The 20968-nt window shown below is 44.7% G+C and overlaps 1 protein-coding gene across 2 annotated transcripts in view; it reads right to left on the bottom strand.

Moving 5' to 3' along the window:
• The window catches only part of PPP1R14D (protein phosphatase 1 regulatory inhibitor subunit 14D), a 21209-nt gene continuing 905 nt past the window's right edge, over positions 665-20968 (bottom strand). Inside the window, exons 2-6 of one of the 2 annotated variants that reach the window (XM_018054436.1) lie at positions 10690-10810; positions 10063-10321; positions 1396-1479; positions 1170-1202; positions 665-980 (exon numbers count right to left, since the gene is read on the bottom strand). In XM_018054436.1, coding sequence (XP_017909925.1) covers positions 915-980; positions 1170-1202; positions 1396-1479; positions 10063-10314 — 435 coding nt within the window. In that variant the 5' untranslated portion in view covers positions 10315-10321; positions 10690-10810 and the 3' untranslated portion in view covers positions 665-914. The remainder of the gene's footprint in view (positions 981-1169; positions 1203-1395; positions 1480-10062; positions 10322-10689; positions 10811-20968) is intronic. The other variant, XM_018054437.1, reaches the window with a different exon arrangement.

Genomic DNA, 20968 nt, shown 5'->3' with positions numbered 1-20968 from the left:
TAGGCATGCCCCCGGGCCCCACTATCTAGGATTACACAACCTTTCTAGTACTCAGACACTGCCTACACAAACGGCGAATGCATACCCTGCTTCTGGCCTTATCCCAAAGGATGCCACCTCCACGGCTCCTGTCCCCAGCTGCCTGCCATTCAGACCCACTGTCAGCTTCCACCAGCTCCCTCCTTACCTGATTACTGGGCTCTCAGCCTATACCCTTTATACCCCTCTGCTTAGTCCCTGTTTTTTCTCTTTTAGCCTCTGGCTTGGAGCTGGCTCAAGAGAGAGTCCTCAGCCTGAGGCCTCCTGGATCAGTTAGTGGGGGAGGAAGGTTTAGCTTCTGATGCCCCGAGACCCAGCTAGGTTTTTCCAGGTAACTCTCCTATTGGTCTTTGCCACTTAGGCTGCTGTTGGTGCCAGGATGCTGTGTGTTTTAGCCAGGTGCCTTCTGCTTGGCCTCTGGGACCTTGCATGATGGTGATTTCTCTGACACAGAACTGTGACCTGTATCTTTGAATTCTCAAGGCATGTGTGGATGGGTGGCTGGACATGTGGACGGGTGAGGTATATGGGAGCCTAGTGACTTGGATGCTGGCCCTCTGGTATAAGACTTCACTCTCTCCCTCCCCCATCCGTCAGCACAGATATGCACCACACTCCATGACGCTGGGGCTCCTGAAGGTTTTATCCACTTGGCTGATGGGAAGGCACTGGGCAACAGCCATGACTGGCTCCCAGACAGTGCAGCTGACAGGAACCAGCTGTGGCTGCACATGGACAGTGGCGTTCAAATGTCCCTCCTCATTCTCCATGTTCCTCGTCTGGGTCCCAAGGAGCTGTTTCCCACCCAGCCGAAGACCCAGGGGTTCAGGGCAGACTGGGCAGTGCTGAGGCTGATGAAGCTAGTCTCACAAGGCTTATTTCTGAGGTCGACTGAGTCTCCGAAGTTTCTTGAGTTGACTGAGCAGCTCAGAGATAAAAGGCTGAGAAAGAAACAGGAGCAGAGGCAGGGATGAGATCAAGTTCTGGGGTCACACCTACCCCACCACAGTCCTCCCCTAGTCTCCATCTGACCCCATGGCCTCTGAGTCAGGGAAGGGGAGAAGGACACAGGGCCTAGCTGCCGGCCCACTGGGCCCCCTCTTAGCCCAGACCAGCAGAGCATCCCTTACCTCTGTGGGGCGGGGGCAGTTTTGGAGAAGAGCCTGGTGGAAGAAAGCAAAGAGTGGGTCCCTGAGCCACAGCACTTTTTCACGAGTCCCCAGTCTCCCAGGAATTTTCCCCTCTGAACTGGTTCTCCCCACACTGGATGGGAAAGCAGGGTTCTTGGGTTCCCCTTGGTCCAAGCCCAGCTTCCATCCCCCAACCCTGGGTCTGGGGCCCGGTCACCCACTCTACCTCCAACTGAGTCTTCTGCTCCTCTGTGGATAGTTCCATGAGAGCCTCCAGGTCGATCTCAGGCTCTGAAGAAGTTGGTTGGTCCTGTGTGGGAATCACATGGGGCTCAGAGGAGCCCGGCCAGCTGGTGCTGGAGTGAAAGGCAGTCGGGTTCACCCATCTCTGACTCTTTATTTTCCATGTTCAATTCCTCTCCTCACTCAAACCACCCATTCATCCTTTCATTCAGCAGTTACCAAACACCTACTATGTTCTACCTGAAAGTCTAGGGTTCTTTAAAAAGAGATCTTTAATTTCAAGAGTTATAAACATTGTTAGTAGGGATATAAAATGGTGCAGCTGCTTTGGAAAACAGTTTGGCAGCTCCTTAATATGTTAAATATAAAGTTATCATTTGGCCCAACAATTCCACTCCTAGGTCTATTCCCAAGAGAAGTGAAAATATATATTCATGTAAAAATCACATATGAATGCAGTTCATAGCATTATTCATATTCAAATGACCATCCACTGGTGAATGGATAAATAAAATACTATGTAGCCATACAGTATTTTTCAGCAATAAGAAGAAATAAAGGACTGATTCATGCTACAACTGGGATTAACTTTGAAAACATGTTAGTGAAAGAAGCCAGTTACAAAGGCTTCATATTATACGATTTGATTTGTATTAAACATCCAGAATAGGATGTTTGTGTATAGAAACACAAAGTAGATTGGTGGTTGCCTAAGGCTGGGAGTGGTGGTGATTAAGGAATGGGGTGTGACTACTAACTGGTACAGGGTTTCTTTTATGGATAGTAAAATGTTCCAAAATTAGACCATACTGGTGGTTGTACAATCTATGAAGATAGTTAAAACTATTTGGATTTTACACTTTAAGTGGGAATTGTATGGTATGTGAATCATATCTCAATAAAGCTAACTTTAAAAGTTATTATAGTCATTGCAAAAATGTAAGCAATACTTAGTTTATAAAATTAAAAATGAAAGAGGTAAAGAGAGTAAGAAACCAAACCATTGACTGGGAGAACATATTTGTAAAAGATATATCTGATAAAGGATGTTATCTAAAATATACAAAGAACTCTCAAAACCAACAAAAAGAAACTAATAATCCAATTTAAAAATGGGGGAATTTTGTATATCTGCCTCACCAAACAAGATATGAAGATAGCAAATAGCATATGATGCTAACATAATATGTCATTAGGGAATTGGAAGTTGAAATAACAATGAGATACCATTACATACCTATTAAAAGGCAAACAAAAACAAGCCTAAAATGCCAAATGCTGATGAGGCTATGGAGCGATAAGAATACCTGTTCATTGCTGGTGGGAATCCAAAATGGCATAGCCACTTTGGAAGACAGTTTGGTCCTTTCTTACAACACAAAACATACTCCTATCACACAAAATAGCATTTGTGTTCTTGATATTTATCCAAATGAGTTGAAAATATATCTGCATGGAAACCTGCACATGAATGTTTATAGCAGTTTTATTCATAATTGCCAAAACTTGGATGCAACCAAGATGTCCTTCAGTAGGTAAATGAATGAATAAATGGTGGTGTACCCAGACAATGGAATATTATTCAGTGCTAAAACAAAATGAACTATAAACCCATAAAAAGACATGGAGGAAGCTTAAATGCATATTATTAAACAAAAGAAACCAACCTGAGAAGTCTACATACTGTACAATTCCAACCATATGACATGCTGGAAAATTACAGAGACAATAAAAAGATCAGTGGTTGCCAGGGGTTACAGTGGAAGAGTGGTGAATGGGTGGAACACAGAGGATTCTTAGGGCAGTGAAACTACTCTATGTGATACCAGGAGGGTAGACACACGTCATTATACTTTGTGAAAACCCTTAGAATGTATAGCACCAAGAGTGAATCTCAATGTAAATTCTGAATTTTGGGTAGTTATGATGTAGCAATATAAATTCATCAGCACTAGTACTCTAGTAGGGGGATGTTGATAGTAGGAAAGCTATGCATGTGTGGGGACAGGGAGAATATGGAAATTCCCAGCACCTTCTGTTTAGTTTTGCTGTGAACCTAAAACAATAAAGTCATTAAAATAAAAAATAAAGTCATTAAAAGAGAAAAGCTGCACGGCAAATGAAACCATCAACAAAATGAAAAGGCAACCTACTGAATAGGATAAAATATTTGCAAATCATAAAGTGTTAATATCTAAAATATATAAAGAACTCAGACAATTCAATAGCAAAAAAATCTAATTTTTAAAAATGGGCAGAGTATCTGAATAGACGTTTTTTTCAAAGAAGACATATAGATGGCCAACAGGTAAATGAAAAGATCTTCAAAATCACTCATCATTAGGGAAACGAAAAAACCGCAGTGAAATATCACCTCATACCTGTTAGAATAGCTATTATCAAAAGGACAGTAACAAGTGTTTCTATAAGTTAGTAAAGACATATTTTTCATTTTACATCTTTGTGTACCATTTTATTATTTTCTAAAAAATTTACCATTGTGCATGTATTTTAAAAATAAAGATAGCAAAAAAATAAATAACAAGTGTTGGTGAAGATGTGAGAAAAGGGAACCTCTGTGCCCTGTTGGTAGAAATGTAAATTGGTGCAGGCACTATGGAAAATGGTATGGAGGTCCCTCAAAAACTGAAAAATAGAACTACCGTATAACCCAGTAATTCCATTTCTGGATATTAATCCAAAGAAAGTGAAAACAATAATTCAAAAATGTATATGAACCCCCATGTCCACTGCAGTATTCATTTGCAATAGCCAAGATATGGAAACCACCTAGGCGTCCATCAATGGGTAAATAGATAAAGAAACTGTGGTGTATATATATGCACTGGAAATTTATTTAGCCATAAAAAAGAAAAATCCTGCCATGTGCAACAATGTGAATTACATTGACAGTATTATGTTGAGTGAAATAAAGAGAAACACTGTATGATTTCACTTATATGTGGCATTAAAAAAAAAGAACTCATCAATAAAAGAACAGATTGGTGATTGCTGAGGTGGGGGTGGGAAAAGGCAAAATGGGTAAAGCAAATCAAAAGGTACAAACTTCCAGTAATAAATAAGTCATGGGGATCTAATGTACAGCATGGTGACTAGAATTAATAATTTTGTACTGCCTATTTGAAAGTTGCTAAAAGAACAAATCTTTAAAGTCCTCCTTGGGACTTCCCTGGTGGTCTGGTGGTTAAGAATCTTCCACTGCAGGGAGCATGGGTTTGAAAAAAGAAAAAACAAACGTCCTCCTGTCAAGAAAAAAAAAAATTGGTGGCTCAGTGGTAAAGAATCTGCCTGCCAGGGACTCTCCTGGTGGTTCAGTGGTTAAGAATCTGCCTTCCTACATTCAGAAGCAGAGGACACAGGTTCAGGTTTGATCTCTGATAAGGGGACTAAGATCCCATGTGTCGCGGGTACCACAACTAGAGAGAGTCCCATGAGCCGCAACTAACACCCAACACAGTCAAAAAAAAGAGACTCCAACTGCCAATGCAGGAGGCAAGGTTTCCATTCCTGGTCCGGGAAGATCCCACATGCGTCAGAGCAACTAAGCCCATGCACCGCAACTATTGCACCACAACTATTGCACCACAACTCTAGAGCCTGGGAACCACAACTATTGAGCCTGCACACTGCAACTACTGAAGCCCAGATGCCCTAGAGCTTGTGCTCTGCAACGAGAAGCCACCACAATGAGAAGCCCTCGCACCACAACTAGAGAGAGGCTCGCACGGCAGTGAAGACCCAGCACAGTCATAAATAAATAAAATTATTTTTAGAAAAAGAAAAAAAAATTGAAACTATGTATGAAGACAGCTGTTAACTAGGCTTATTATGGTAATCATTTTGCAATATACACAAATATAAAATCATTACATTGTACACCTGAAACAAATATTGATCACACCTTAATAAAAATGTTTTTTAAAAATTTAAGATGTAAACTCAAGGTTTTGTAGTGCTTCATCAGGGACTTTCTTAAGTGAAAGTTGCCTGATGAGGAAGATCATGACTTCTAGAATAGGTTGGTACAATTTTCTTGATTCATGGCAAGGTCCACCACTGTTTTTGCATCATCAGTGCATATATCAGTATAGTTGAAAAGGCAAACAACTTCTTACATTATTTATGAAAATAATTATAGACCCTCTGAAAAGGTCTTGGGAACCCCCGGTGTCACCAGAACACACTGCAAGAACTGCTGCCTTCTCTTCTATGGGGTTGTTGAGGGTTTTTAAAAACTGATTTAATAAGTTTATTTGTTTGTTTTGATTCAGATTATCCCTAGCATTCCATGTGTCATGGATATATTGTTTGGGGGAGGCACTGGAGAAATAGGTGTATTATATAATTGGAAATAATGTTTTTTTCCAGGTTGAGTTTTGCTTCCTTTTAAAAAATTTTTTTTCTATGCTTAGCAGGTTCTTCCCATACTGATTTGGGTAAATATTTGATAGTCATCTTACATTTTTCTAGATATTTGATAATTTTATCTTTTCTATTTGAGTATTTAATTATCTGGAATCTATTCATTCAATAAATGTGTCCAGTGGCTACTATTAATCTGGCACTCTGATCTTGGGAATTTCGGTGAACAAAACAAAGATCCTGCCCTCAAAGAACCTGTCTTACAGGCAGTTGAGGAGACATAATAAAACAGATGCACTAAGTAATTTGGTTGTATAAATTGTTTAAAAGTAAGTGCTATTGGGGGAACTTTTTGGGCGGCGGAAATGTTCCATATCTTGACGAGGTAATGCTTGCCCCCTACTCTAAAAATAGGCACATTTTATCCTCTGTGGATTATGCTTCAATAAAGTTGATTTAGAAAAGAAAGAAGGAAAAACATGCCTCAATTACCCTCTCATTCCTTCCACTGCCGATGGTTAATCATTGTTACTAGTTTTGGTCTTTCTATACCCTTTTAAAAGTAAATTAGTGCTAGGATTCTAAGTTAGTTCTTTCACCCTAAGCTCTAGACTTTCTCCTTTGCTCCCTTGGTTTCTAGCTCATCTGATTTAGCATTCATTCATTAAATGCATCCTTATTGAAAGCATGTTGTGCACCAAGCATTGTGATGAGTCCTGGGACCATAAGAGCAAGTCAGGCAGATATGGTCTTGCTCTTGAAAAGCTTATATTCTCCTGAGGGATCCTGACAAGCAAAACGGTAGTTATAATACAGGGTGACAAGCACTCTGATGAGATATTACAGGAGCACATGAAAGGGGAACCTAGCCAAGACCAGGGTTTAGGAAGGCTTCCAGGAAGAAGTGACCTCTAATCTGAGACCTGAAGGCTGAGTAGGAGTTAACAAGATATTTATACTTCTGATGATGGGGTAACAGGGACCAGATTTACTCTCTCAACATAAGTAACTAGTCAGAAAATAATTAGAAAACTAGACAAAAATATATGAACAGTGTTCTCAGACTTTAGACAACAGGTAACTCAGTACTACCTGGGAAAGAAGGGAAATGAAAGAGGTAAACTCTACAATTGTCCTGGTTTCATCCTGAAGGCAGTTTCCAGACCACAGAGCTGAGAGGCAGATCCCAAGCAGAGCGCAGTGGTCATGCTAAATTGATATGACAGAGATCAGAGTTTGGGGTTGAGGTGGTTATAAATTGACAAGTTCTAGAGAGGAGGGAGTTATGAAGAAAGAGACCTCCAAAAGTCTGCATAAGGGTTCTCCTGAGCTTTTGCTGAACACAAGGTACGCATTCAGAGGGTAAAACTTCATGAGGCCAGATACTATGAGACACTGCAGGCACAGAAATGAACAGTTCCCTGACCTCACAGAGGACTGATAGACAAATCAAGTTCCACTCAGCCAGAGTGGATGGTCATCCCTGATCACCCAGGAATTCAAGACAGACCTTGGGAGGGCCGTAGGCAATACATTTTTACAGTTTTAAGTTGAATAGATCATTTTTTTAAATGCCATCACATCAAAAGGGCTGCTTCAAAATGCATGGTGTCATGGAAACTACAGGAATGTTTCGAAACTCTGGGGTGGTCAACAGTGTCTCCTGCTGATATGTACACTAGATTTAGCCCCGCAGGTAGTGATGCTCGACTTTGCCAAGAGGTCTCAATAGAGTGGTGGGAACAGAAGTCAGGTTGCAGTGGTTTGTAGATTACTGTGGTTTGAATAGTGATAGGAAGAGAAGGGGGAAAGTTAGTAAAGGCTCTGAGTGCAAATCCACTAAGGAGCCTTGTAAAGGAGACAGGAAGTAGGGGATTGTAACCAAAGCAGGGCATAGTGTTAAACAGGAGTCTCCTTAAAATAGAAGAAGCTCGTGAGTGTTTAAGTCCCTGCTTAAAAGCCAAATCTATACAACCATTTCTGGAAAACAGGAGCCCCAGGGCCCAAGTCAGTTTGCCTTGTTGAATCCAGACTTGGCTCTTCTCAAGACCCTAAAACAGGCTGCACACCCGGTGAGAAGAGGTGGGGCCCTCCAACAAAGGAAGGTTGGGTCCCATTAAATTAAACTAAAAACAGTGATGCAACCTACTCCTGGAACCAATCCAGCAGTGCTATCCAGGGTGGGTATGTGGCCGGGGGTAGGGGGGCATCTGGTAGAGAGGGACTCTATGAAGATAGAACTGAAGCAAGGTAAGCTGGAGACCAAGTTGCCTCAATCTCTGCCCAAGGTGACCAGCCTCTACATAGTGCTTCCCACCCACTTGCCTGCTTCCTGCTGAAAAAAGCAGAGATTAGGACAGGAACTCCCACCTGGCACCTTTGGACAACTGCCATGGCAACCACAGGTCAGGTGTTTTATTCCAGTCATTTCCTGGGAGCAGTCTTCCCACATGTCCTGTTTTCTAACATTATGAGCTCATAATTCTACAGCTTTTCCCCTGCCTTGATCTTGCAAAACAAGATTCTTTGGCTATTGTCTCTCTCTAATGCCTGGAACGATTTGCCCTGAGGTGTCTGAAATATAAGACTTTTTATCCAAAAGTCTAACAATCTGAAATTGAAACAGGTCCAGAGAGGCAGGGTGCTGGCAGGAATGAAGGGCAGGGCAATGTCCCACAAAGTCAGAGAGACACAGGCCAAGAAACCTTGCCTCTCCTGCTCCCAGCTCCAGGCCATCTCCCTCCCCTCCACAAATGCTGCCAGGGACACTGTCAACACCTGGACCAAACTGATATGTGACTCAGTGAGCCTGACAAGACTGCCTGGGCCGCATGAATCACTCTTCCCTACCCCCACTGCAGGACCACTGACACAGCTCTTACCTGGGAGAGTCACAAAACCTTGCTGTCTCCCAAGAAAAAGACAGGACCTGAGTAAGGAAGGAGAGAAACAAGGGCCATGGCATGTGGACAAGGAGCACTCTGGTCTCCGGCTTGGTGCAGAGGTTCTTGCTAGCCACACACTAGAATCATCAGTGGAGCTTATGAAAAAGACCAGTGCCTGGGCCCCACCCTAGTAGACTGAAATTCAGTTGAAGTGCAACAGGGGCATTGGATTATTTCTGAAGAACTTTGGGGAACCACGAAGCTACCTGAATAAACATTCAGGCGCTACAGGCAGACGCTCAGCTCCTGGTCCCAGGGCTGCCTAGTGGTGTGACCTTGGGCTAGTTATTCAACATTTCTAAGCCTCCATTTCCTCTACAGTAAACAGTAAAACAGTATCTGGGCTTCCCAGGTGGCTCAGTGGTAAAAATATGCCTGCCAAGCAGGAGATTTGGGTTGGATACCTGGTTGGGAAGATGCCCTGGAGGAGGAAATGGCAACCCTCCCCAGTATCCTTGCCTGGGAAATCCCATGGACAGAGGAGCCTGGAAGGCTCCAAATGAGTCAGAAAGGACTTTGTGACTAAACAACAACAATACAGAATCTACCTAATGGGCTTGTGGGGAGAGCTGAATGAAATAAGGTAAGGCAGGTGCTGGACACTGTGACTAGTGTAGGGTTAAGTGCTCAAAATGTTATTCTTGTTGTTGGAGCAAACTTTGTTACTATACTAGAATCTCGATTTGGAGGTATCTAGGTAAAAAATAAAATGCTGCTCTCCCAGGATGTGGTTGAGGGGAATCAGTCAGAGCCAGGGCCAAGGCTAGGTCAGGCACTCATATTAGCGGTCACTATTGGTTACTCTGACATTCTACTCCAGCACTATCCGTTTCTGAGATGATGGAAAGGTTTTGTGTAGCCACTAGCCACCTGGAGGTGCGGGGCACTTGAAATGTAGCTAGTGTGACTGAAGGACTGAACTTTCAATTTTATTTAATTTTCATCCGTTTAAAGTTAAATAGCTACACATGGCTGATAGCTAGAGGCGTGAACAATGATGTACTAGACAGGTATGTGTGTTGAGGATGAAAGTAAATACAGACCTAAAATAAAAATAATTCCTCTACCATCTCATCTGAGCCTCAAAAAGTTCTACAAAACGGGTATAACAGGCATTGATAGCCCCATTTTACAGATAGGAAACTGAGTCTCAGAGATGTTAAAAGACCTGCTCCAGATTATAGAGTGGGAGGCAGAGCCCAGACCAATGGGAGGCCAGTTTCAGGACTGCAAACCCATGCTTCACCTGTGGGAAAAGCTTCCTCTCCATAGAGCACTTCTCTTGTGCCCTCCAGTCCCCAGACCCGCCAGGTCCTACCCACCTGGAAGAGTTCCTGAACCTGGGTGTCCACCCACTGCTCCATCTCCACCCAGCGCTGGAGCTGCCCCCGGTCATACTTCACCGTCAGCCGGCTGGGTTTCCGGGACCGGGGTCGGACGGGGTCAGACTGGGACTTCGACTCGGAGTCCGTGGATGATGTCCTCCTCCTCGCAAAAGCCCACCGGACCTTCTTACTTGGATTCTCCTTGTCCGGGTTGGGAGATGTGCAGGAAGCAGGGCTTGAAGACAGCATGGAAGGACTGGTTTGGGCAAAGAGTTGGGAAAAATTGCCAGTCAGAGCAGGAAAGCCAGGGAATGAGGAGCGAGAGCAGAGGGAGAGGCCAGCAGGGAAGGAAGAAAGGCGGGTGGAGGCAGGGCCAAGGCTTCTGGCGGGGCGGGGGTCAAAGATCAACTGGCCTTTGTCTGGTGCTGGGAATGCCAGGCTCCTGGCTCCAGGCTGCCAGTAAGTGGCACTCCCGAGCTGTGCCCCAGCCTCCCTTTCTGCAGCTGCTGCAAAACAGGGATATAAACTACACACGAACAAAGGTCAAGAGGGTGCCATGCCTCGGAGGTGGGAGAGGGCCTTGGGTCCTGAGGGGTGCGGGGCTCTAACCTGAGTCACACTCACCAGAGAGACCTTAGCAGCACTTTCCTGGGACTAGATCCATTGGACTTCAGAAGCTACGCTCACAGGGATCCTGCAGGAGTGGGGTCCCTGGCTGGCAAGGGCTCCTGCTCAGAGCGTGGTGCTGCTGAGGGCAGAGTTAGGAATAATTAGGGGGGTGGTGATCTCTGGCCCTTGCAGGGGCAGCACCCTCTTGTGTCTGAGTGTGAGCTGCCTTTAGGACTGTGAGGGAACAGGTACTCCCCTGGCCTTGTGTGTTTGCAAAGGTGAACTTGTCTCCCAAGCCCATTCCCCACAGGCAACCGCTTAGGAAGCCGTGTTTACCACCACATGACCCTCCCCTGACTGAGGTCCACTGAGGAACCCTGCAGACCTAACATTTACCCAGGTGTCAAGGACTATTACTTCAAGACCGATTTGCATTCTAAAGGAAGGGTGTTTTTGTCTCTTCAGTCTTTTGTAACAAAAATTTCCAAACGTTTTAGAGAAGTTACACAACAGAAGAATATATCAGTTCAGTTCAGTGCAGTGGCTCAGTCGTGTCGACTCCTTGCGACCCCATGAATCGCAGCACGCCAGGCCTCCCTGTCCATCACCATCTCCCGGGAGTTCACGCAGACTCACGTCCATCGAGTCCATTTTTTTTAAATGAAGAGCTAAGAAGGACAAATGAAGAATGAAAGTTTCTCTGTTCTCCCCAGCCCCGCCCCCTAGAGGCGGCCTACTGACAGCTTCTGTTCCTAGTTCTGTGATCACCATTATCCCTTCGTGTAATAACACAAATGTGTCCATTTTATTTACTTTTTATCTTCTTCACTGTGCTACCAGGCATGTGGGATCTTGGTTTTCTGACCAGAGTCTTAACCACTAGACTGCCAGGGAAATTCCAATTTGTCCATTTTAGACGGTATCTCTTGTCTCTTAATATGAATGATAAATTAGCTCCCTCACTCATACTCCCTCATCCCCTTTACTTCCTACATTCCTATTTTTATTTATGTATTTCTTTTTCATGAATTTCTTTCTAGGTCTTAGAGTGGTTGCCTTTGTGATGCTGAGTTTGTTTCCAACCTATCAATTTCATCTGTCATACAGTGACTCCTACAAGAGAGTTTTAGACAAAAACCGATTGATGAGTCTTTAATGGTGGTATTCTGGGCCCTAAGCTAACCAGGTTGGGGAAGTGTTTGAGGGTTGGAAGCCAGAATGGTAGCCTAGAAACACCCAAGCTTCAGAGGAAGGCTGACAGATCCCAGTTCAAACTCAGCTTTGCCCTGCCTTGGTCTAATAACCCTCCAGTTTCACAACCTGAGTCTGCTTTCTCATCTGCAAAATGGAGTTTGAAGAGGATTCAGTGAGATGGTGGGAACTTTCCTGGTGGTCCAGTGGTTAAGAATTCACCTTGTAATTCAGGAGACATGAGTTCAATCCCTGTCGGGGAACTATAGACCTCACATGCTGCGGAGCAATTAAGCATGTGCTGAAACTACTGAAGCCCCCAACTGCTAAAGCCAGAGTACCACGACAGATAGTCTGCATTCTGCAAAGATTCCATGTATTGTCACTAAGACCCGAGGCAGTCAAATAAATATATATGTAAATATTAAATGAGATGACGTTAACATGATGTTCAATACAAAGTCCTTTCTCAGCAGACATCCTTTCTCTTCCTTTCTTTGCCTTCTCATCCTCCCTGCTTTCCCGGAGAGGCTCTGTCCATCAAAGTCTGGCTCTGTAATTTCTCTGCAGTGGCTTCTTCCTGACCCTCTTTGGAAGAAGGTGGCAATAAGAAGTGGGTAGGGAGGCCTCGAAAATACAGCCTGTAGACTCAGTTGTTACCTTGATGACATGTTACACAGTGTGATAGGCATTATTATGATAGTTCCCTCCCCATTCTGTCTCCTGAAGTGTTCAAGAGCCCTTTCAGAAAAAGGAACCAGATCAGAAGAGGCCATGGTTTTGTTCATTCATTAACTCATTCATTTAACAAAGATTTTATGAACTCCTCTGGTAGGCAAACACTATGCTCAATACTGGAGACAGGTGATCCAAAAAGGACACAGTCTCAGCCTTCATGGACCTTACAGTCCAGCGTAAAAATAAACATTAATCAACTAATCAAATAAATGTAAAACTGCAACTATATTTCTTTTCTGAAGAAAAGGTAAGAGGTGATATAGAATGTCTAGTGAGGGTATGACCTAACAAGTGGTAACATTTGGACTGAGTTCTGAATGATAAGCAGGAGTTAACTAGGTACAGGGGAGAGGTGGGAATTGGCAGAAGGCACAGCATATGCAAAGGCCCTGTGGCAGGAGGAAGAGGGTAAGCACCAGGGACTGGAGAAGGTCAGTAGAGCTGGAACAAAGAGAGGAGGGAGGGGAAATCTGCTGGTAGTCCAGTGGTTAAAACTGTGCTTTCACTGCTGTGGATTCTTCCCTGGTGGTTCGGACGGTAAAGCGTCTGCCTACAATGCCTACCATGTGGGAGACCCGGGTTCAATCCCTGGGTCGGGAAGATCTCCTGGAGAAGGAAATGGCAACCCACTCCAGTATTCTTGCCTGGAAAATCCCATGGATGGTGGAACCTGGTAGGCTATAGTCCATGGGGTTGCAAAGAGTCGGACACAACTGAGCAACTTCACTTCACTTCACTGCTGTGGACCCAGGTTCGATCCCTGGTCAGGGAACGAAGATTCCACAAACTGTGCAGTGTAGCCAATAAATAAAAAATTTTAAAGAGATGAGGGAGGCAGAAGTGAGTCTTGAGGCAGACAAGGTGGATCTATCCACTTAGGGCCCTGTGAACCATGGTAAGAAGTTTTGTTTCTATCCTAAGAGCATTGAGAGTCACTGCAAAATCTTAAGCAAGGGTGGTGGGCAGACTGACATGTTCAGATTTTGAATAGAGAGAGGATCAGTGGGTGCAGAAGTCCTGGAGGTCAGTGGGGAGACCACTGCTGTAGGGCTTGACTGGGAGAGGTATGGCTGGTGATAGTGAGAAGTTGTGGATTGGAGAGCTATTTAGGGGGTAATATTTAACAGAAATTGGTGATGGATTGGGACATGCAAATTTCACGAATGCCAATACAGGAACACAGGTTCATACATGGGACCTCTCTTAGCATATTTCCTCATCTATAAGCTGGGCGTTGGTAAGACTCTGCAGGAGCACACAACACAGCCCCAGTGACACTCGATGGCACACAAAAGAGTAATGCCCATTATTCATGTATAAGCCTCCTTATTTACAGTCTTTCATCTCAGCATTGACCTATGCGTGTCACCACACATTAATAAATTTGCCCAAGATAAGGGAACTCAAGTTTCAAGATAAGAAAAACCACCAGAACCACAGGTTCATATCAGGGTGGGGAAATAACGAGGGTGCAGGCTGGGGCAGAAGCAAGTATATCTGGCCTGCTAGATGTTCTCTTTCTTTCTCTTATTTAAAAAAAATTTTTTTGACCATGTTTCTTGGTTCTTAGTTCCTCAACCAGAGATGGAACACTTACTACCTGCTGTGGAATGCCCCCTGGACCACCCTGTGTTTCCCCCCCATGCCCCTTTTAGGGAAATTCTAGAGGCTCCTTGAAAGGTTGTACCAAGTAAACTATTTATAGTTTGATCTCCTAATTTTTTCAATTAATGAATATGTTAGGGTTTCCCAGGTGGCTCAGTGGGTAAAGAATCCACCTACAATGCAGGAGACACAGGAGACTCAGGTTCAGTCCCTGGGTCAGGAAGATCCCGTGGAGGAGGGCATGGCAATCCACTCCAGTATTTTTGCCTGGAGAATCCCATGGATAGAGGAGCCTGGCAAGCTACAGCCCTTAGGGTCAGAGTCAGATACAGCTGAAGCGACTGAGCACACAACAGTTATACATTACTACATAACAAATTACCCCCAAATTTAGCGGCTTAAAACAATTGTTGCATCACTAAGTCATGTCAAACTATTTTGTTACCCCAGGACTGTAGCCTGCCAGGCTCCCCTGTCCAAGCGATTTCCCAAGCAAGTGGGTTGCCATTTCCTTCTCCAGAGTATCTTCCCAACCCAGGGGTCAAACCCATGTCTTCTGCATTGGCAGGCAATTCTTTACCGCTGAGCCACCAGCAAAACCTGCTTAAAACAATGGGTATTTATTATATCAGTTTCAGTAGGTGGCTTAGCCGACTCCTCTGGTTCAGGGGTTCTCAGAAGGGTGCAAGCCAGCAAGACCAGTGTTGTCGGTCAGACATCTGTTCCCTGCCATGCAGACCTCTCTAGTGGGCTACTCACCACATGGCAGCTGGTTTACAACAGAAACAGGGCACTGAGAGAGGGAAAGGGACAGGTGAGATGGAAGTCACAGCCTTTTTGTAACCTAATCTAGGAAGTGACATCCCCTGACTTGCTGTGCTGTATTCTATTCATCAGAGGCCAATCACTAAGTCCAGTGACACTGAAGAGAGGAGATTACACACACAGGCATAATTACTGGCCGGTATGGATCATTAGTGATCATTTAGAGGTTATCTACCACACTGAACTATTGTGAACGTTTTTGACATTAGCAGAATTCTTCAATAATGCCCCTTTTAGGAAATTCCCTGGTGTTCCAGTGGTTAGGACTCCACACTTTTACTACTGAGCGCTGGGGTTCAATCCCTGGTTGCGGAACTAAGATCCCACAAGCTGTGCAGCACGGCCAAATAAATCAAGCCCTTTGAGGATTGCAGGAGTATCTGAGGGGACTCGTCTCTTTTAAATGAATATTAAACCAATGACAGTAGCCTCACCTTGACAAATATTGCATTACTTTCCTCAAAATTCCTTGGCTCTGCATTATCAAGGGAATTATTGGGCTTTAGATCATTAAAATGCAACTTGCTGCTGCTACTGCTAAGTCGCCTCAGTCGTGCCCGACTCTGTGTGACCCCATAGACGGCAGCCCACCAGGCTTCCCCGTCCCTGGGATTCTCCAGGCAAGAACACTGGAGTGGGTTGCCATTTCCTTCTCCAATGCATGAAAGTGAAAATCGAAAGTGAAGTCGCTCAGTCGTGTCCGACTCTAGCGACCCCATGGACTGCAGGCTACCAGGCTCCTCTGTTCATGGGATTTTCCAGGCAAGAGTGCCTTCCACTGCCTTCTCCTGATTTAGCTGTAATTATTAGAGGTGCTAGTGCTCAGTCGCTCAGTCATGTCCGACTCTTTGGTCCCCTATGGACTGTAGCCCATCACGTTTCTCTGGCCATGGGATTCACCAGGCAAGAATACTGAAGTGTGTAGCCATTTCCTTCTCCAGATAATCAGATAATTAGTACTAAAAATTGCTCTGTAAATATGTTGTCCCTCTGTTTCAGTTATTGCCACAAAACTGTTATCAGAGAAATGGGTTTACCTCTCAGTGGGTATCAAGCCAAAGATTGGAAGAAGGAAGGATTTATTATTATTTGCAGCAAATCAAATTATTACTTGCCTAGTGGTAAAGAACCCACCTGAGCAGGAGACATAAGAGATGTGAGTTCGATCCCTGGGTGAAGAAGATGCCGTAGGGTCTCAAAGAGTTGGACATGACTGAGCAACTGAACTGAACTGAAAGTGTTGGTCGCTCAGTCGTGTCCTATTCTTTGGGACCCCATGAACTGTAGCCTGCCAGGCTCCTCTGTCCATGGAATTCCACAGGCCAGAATACTGCAGTGAGTAGCCTTTCCCTTCTCCAGGGGATCTTCCCCACCCAGGGATGGAACCCAGGTCTCCCTCATTGTAGGCGGATTCTTTACCAGCTGAGCCACAAGGGAAGCCCGAACTGATATGCATATTCATGAAGAGGCTTGAGCAGAAAATTCTGCATAGAATTAGGGCAAAGTTTTAGGAGTCCAAGTCTTGGTGGATTGAAGTCAGGAGGGTCAGTATCATTATTCTGTCCTCCACCAGGGTGGGGGCCTTAGCTCCAGCTGGAGTCAAAGATAAATTATTATGTATATTCCTTGAGGAGGAACTAGGACTCCGCTTTATCACAGGACTATTGTTTGACTGTCTTCTCTGTTCTTTCTTTGTTCCCTCAAGATCCTTGTTACCTAGACCTGTTGAAGGGCAAGCACTATGGCCAGGCTTAGGTCACAAAATGACAGTGAAAGTCATTCAGTCTGACTCTTTGCAACCCAGGAATTCTCCAGGCCAGAATACTGGAGTGGGCAGCCTGTCCCTTCTCCAGGGCACCTTTCCAACCCAGGGATCGAACCCAGGTCTCCCACATTACAAGTGGATTCTTTACCAGCTAAGCCATGAGGGAAGCCCAAGAACACTGGAGTGAGCAGCCTGTCCGTTCTCCAGGGCATCTTCCCAACCCAGAAATCGACCTGGGGTCTCCTGCACTGCAGGCAGATTCTTTACAAACTGAGCTATCAGGGAACACAAGATAACTTCAGCCAAAATAGCTTTTCTTTCTCTCTCTTTTTTTCCTTCGGCTGCTCTGCACAGCTTGTGGGATCTTAGTTCCCTGTGCAGAGATTAAATTTGGGCCCTTGGCTGTGAAAGCCAGGAATCCTAACCACTAGCACAGAATGCCCCCCAATGGTTTCTCTTATGTTGAGTATGCCACTCCTGATTCTCTTTCTTCGAGACTCCCTAACTTACCTGCTTACAGATATCACCCCGAAATTTAAAGGCTTAAAATGAACACATTTCCTCATGATGCTGCAACGTGGGCAGGGCTTTGGAGGTGTAGCTAATCTCTGTTGGAGCGAGTCAACTGGGGCTAAGGGTGAACAATGGTTTAATGAAGCTACTCAGCTGGGGTGGCTGTGAGATAGCCAGACACCTCTTTCTCCTATCACAACCTCTCATCCTCTGGTCTTGCTCTCCTCCAGTGGCCTCTCTCTCCCTCAGGGTTGTCAAACTTCTTCACTTGACAACTGGTTCTAAGAGGGAAAATGCAAGCCACAAGGCTGAGGTTTGAAAGCCACGAGGCACCACTTCTACTCTGTCCTATTGGTCAAAGCAAGTTACAAATTCAAAGAGAAGGGAAAGGTAGACACCACCTCCTGGTGGGAGGAGAAGCATGCACTTACAAGGAAGGTGAAGGCCTGTCCACCATCGTTGATAGCGGTCTTTGTAGATAGTTCATTAAACCTACTTATAGAAACCACCAGACCACCATCCAAGACAAGGCATTCAGTGTTCCTTTTCTAGTATGGTGTTAAGGATTGCATGTTCTCACCAAACCACCCACTCCAGTATCAGTGGTTGGTACTGGTGGTATTGCAAGTATGAAGGAAGCCTATAGCATAAACCCTGGCTTTCTCTTCCCCAAGTTCATATAGGGAGTGTGAACCACATGGCCTAACAAAAGAGCTAACTCACCTGGACAGCTCCCTTGGGCCTGCAATGTACAATCAGAAAACAATATCATCTGGGGAATTCCCTGGTTGCTTAGTGATTAGTGTTCTGGCCTTTCACTGCTGTGGCCCAGGTTCAGCCCCTGGTTGGAGAACTGAGATCCTATAAGCCACACAGCATGGCCAAAAAAGGAGAAAGAGAGAAAAGAAAACAATATAATCTGGAAATGCTTTACAACAGGAAGGTAAGTCAGAATCACAGAAAGGGGCCAATGTTGGCAGTCAAGAGACCTGAAATGTAGAGATGGCCTCTGCTACATACTAGCTCTGTTCGTCTCTGAACAAACCAACGACCAATCTCTGGGCCTATATATAGGACATACAGCTTCTTATATGTAAGGGGAAAGGCTTTAACTGAGACCCCCCCAATAGCTCTGACGCTCTCCACCTCTCCATAAACCAAATTTTATGAACCCACCCAGAGGATAGCTGGCTCTGTACATACTGCTAGAGAGGCTCTTTGGAGTCACTGAGGACCTGGACAGGCAAAGGGCAGGGCTGGAGGAGGGAACCACACGCCATGTGCAGGGTGGCCTGGAGTACATTTGCAAGCTGGTACAGAGCCCAGAACTAGGGCAGCAGTGGCCACAGACAAGCCGGGATGGATGTGAGCAGTTACTGAAGAAGATGCCGCTGCCCAGGGCTGGCTGGATGCTTGCAAGGGAAGCCCACGGAAAGGCAGGGGGCACAGAGATACTGGGACAAAGTGCCTGGGTCAGTGAGATGAGGAGAGAATGTGGAAAAAGAAGTAATGTGGGGCTAAACATGATGAATGTGAAAGCTGTCATGATGTTTTTTCTCTTTCTCATGGAAACACTCCATACTCACCTAAGGAAACTTTGGTAATAATTTTAAACTAGAAAAAAGAAAATGTTACCCCATATTTTCATCATTCAAATACCATTACCTTTACCGCTTTGGTGAACTTAGTCTTTTTCCCTTCATGTGTAGCTTTTCTCTTTAGGATGTAAGAACCAGCATAAGGTAGTGTGAAAAGTGTGGGTTTTTTGTTTTTTTTTTTAATGTATATATTTACTTGACTGTGCCAGGTCTTGCAGCATGCAGGAACTTTGATCTTCCTTGCAGCATGTGGGATCTAGTTTCCTGACCTGGTATCGAACCTGAGCCTCCTGCATTGGGAGCATGGAGTCTTGGCCACTGGACCACCAGGAAGTTCCCAAAGTGTAGTTTTTGATGTCTGAGATACTTGTGATAAAATTCTGACTCTGTCACTTTTTTTCAGGTAACATTTATTGAGCACTCAGAGTCAAATGTTTTCTCTGTAGTAACTCATTTAATTCTCATACTAATCCTAGGAAGTCCCACGTTGTATACAAGAAGGCTAAGGCACCAAGGAGATAAATAAGTTGCCAAAGGCCACACTGACAGTAAGTGGCAGATGAAAGAATTAAACCCTGTAATCTGAGTCTGAAGCCCACAAGCTGAACCTCTATAGCATCTTGCCTCCCACTCTTCACTACCTTACCTAGGTGGAGTTTAGTGAGCCTCCCTGCAAAGTAGAAACTATCTCAGAGCTGTTGTGAGCATCAGAGGTCACAGATGTCACACGTCTGGAACCCAGCAGGCATCTCAAATGGTCGCTGATCACTTGAAAATCTGTTGATTTTCAAGGCAAGTTGATCTGAGCTGAATGTGGAATTTCCAGCTGAAGTCAGAATTGAAAGTACAGTAAAAAGCACAGTGTTTAGGTGCTAAAGCAGTGGACTTAGCCTGCCTGAACTCCAGTCCCGGTTCTGCCACCTATCTGTCATGTGACCTAACAAGTTTGTCTACCTGTCTGAGCCTGCTTGCTCATTTGTAATACGGGGATAAAATTAGTACCTACTTTCTTGGTTTGTTTTGACTGAATGGGGCAATGTGTGGGAAATACTTGGGAACAGGTTTTGGGCATTATCAGATGTAGGTTTTTGTAATGATATATATGATGGAAGTAATGATTAATCTTTAGTAATATTACCATAGGGTAAGTCTTCTGTGTTAGGATTTTTGTATGTATATGGTATTAAAGGAAGCACAAATCAAATCTCAACAAAATTCTTTCTTTCCAGTAACTACACAATCATATGCTTCATTCCCCGGCATATCATCCATGTTCCCCACCGTGCCTGGGGCAGTGGAAAAAAACGAAAAATTCAGAGGGGAGACAGACTCCGGATTCCCACACATAATACCCATACCCAAAATGTGTGCAGCTAGGGAATGTTGCAGTTAAGCTAGGAAAAAGACTGAGGGCCGGCTACAGGATCTTGTGGGTAAGAAGAACGTTCCCATTGGGCTGGGGTTTGTTAAGTCATTGTGAAGGAGTGGAAGCTCTCTTTTTTTAAAAAAAGTATTAACTTCTTTTTGGTTGCGCTGGGTCTTCACTGCTGCAGACCACTCTCTGTTGTGGTGCAAGGGTTTCCCGTTGCTGCGATCTCTTTCGTTGCAGAGCTCGGACTCTAGGTGAACAGGCTTCACTAGTTGCAGCTCATGGGTTTAGTAGTTGTAGCTCACCGGTTTTAGTTGTTCCTGGCATATGGAGTCTTCCTGGATCAGGGCTTGAATCTGTGACCTCTGCATTGGCAGGCGGATTTCTATTCACTGTACTACCAGGGAAGTCCGTATGGAATCTCTTTTGAAGAGAACGTTAACAGGACCAACATTGCTCTGTAAAGAATGGCCTTTAAAGGGGAGTTCTTCACTCAGGAAAAGCAATGAGCCTGGTTTCAAGGAGTCCAGGGCTCAGTGAAGGCTCAGCTACTTTGGTGGTCTGGAACCTCTAGCTTCCAAGGATGTTATTTTACTTAAAGAAAGAACCAGCTCCTGACCAGGAGCACCCCACCTGGTGAGAGAGGAGAGAAATTCTGTGCTGTAGAGAAGGGATCTGCTGACCAATGAA

This window comes from Capra hircus, chromosome 10 (genome assembly GCF_001704415.2).
Source record: "Capra hircus breed San Clemente chromosome 10, ASM170441v1, whole genome shotgun sequence".
Taxonomy (NCBI): domain Eukaryota; kingdom Metazoa; phylum Chordata; class Mammalia; order Artiodactyla; family Bovidae; genus Capra; species Capra hircus.
This window is presented reverse-complemented; position numbering and strand designations above follow the sequence as displayed.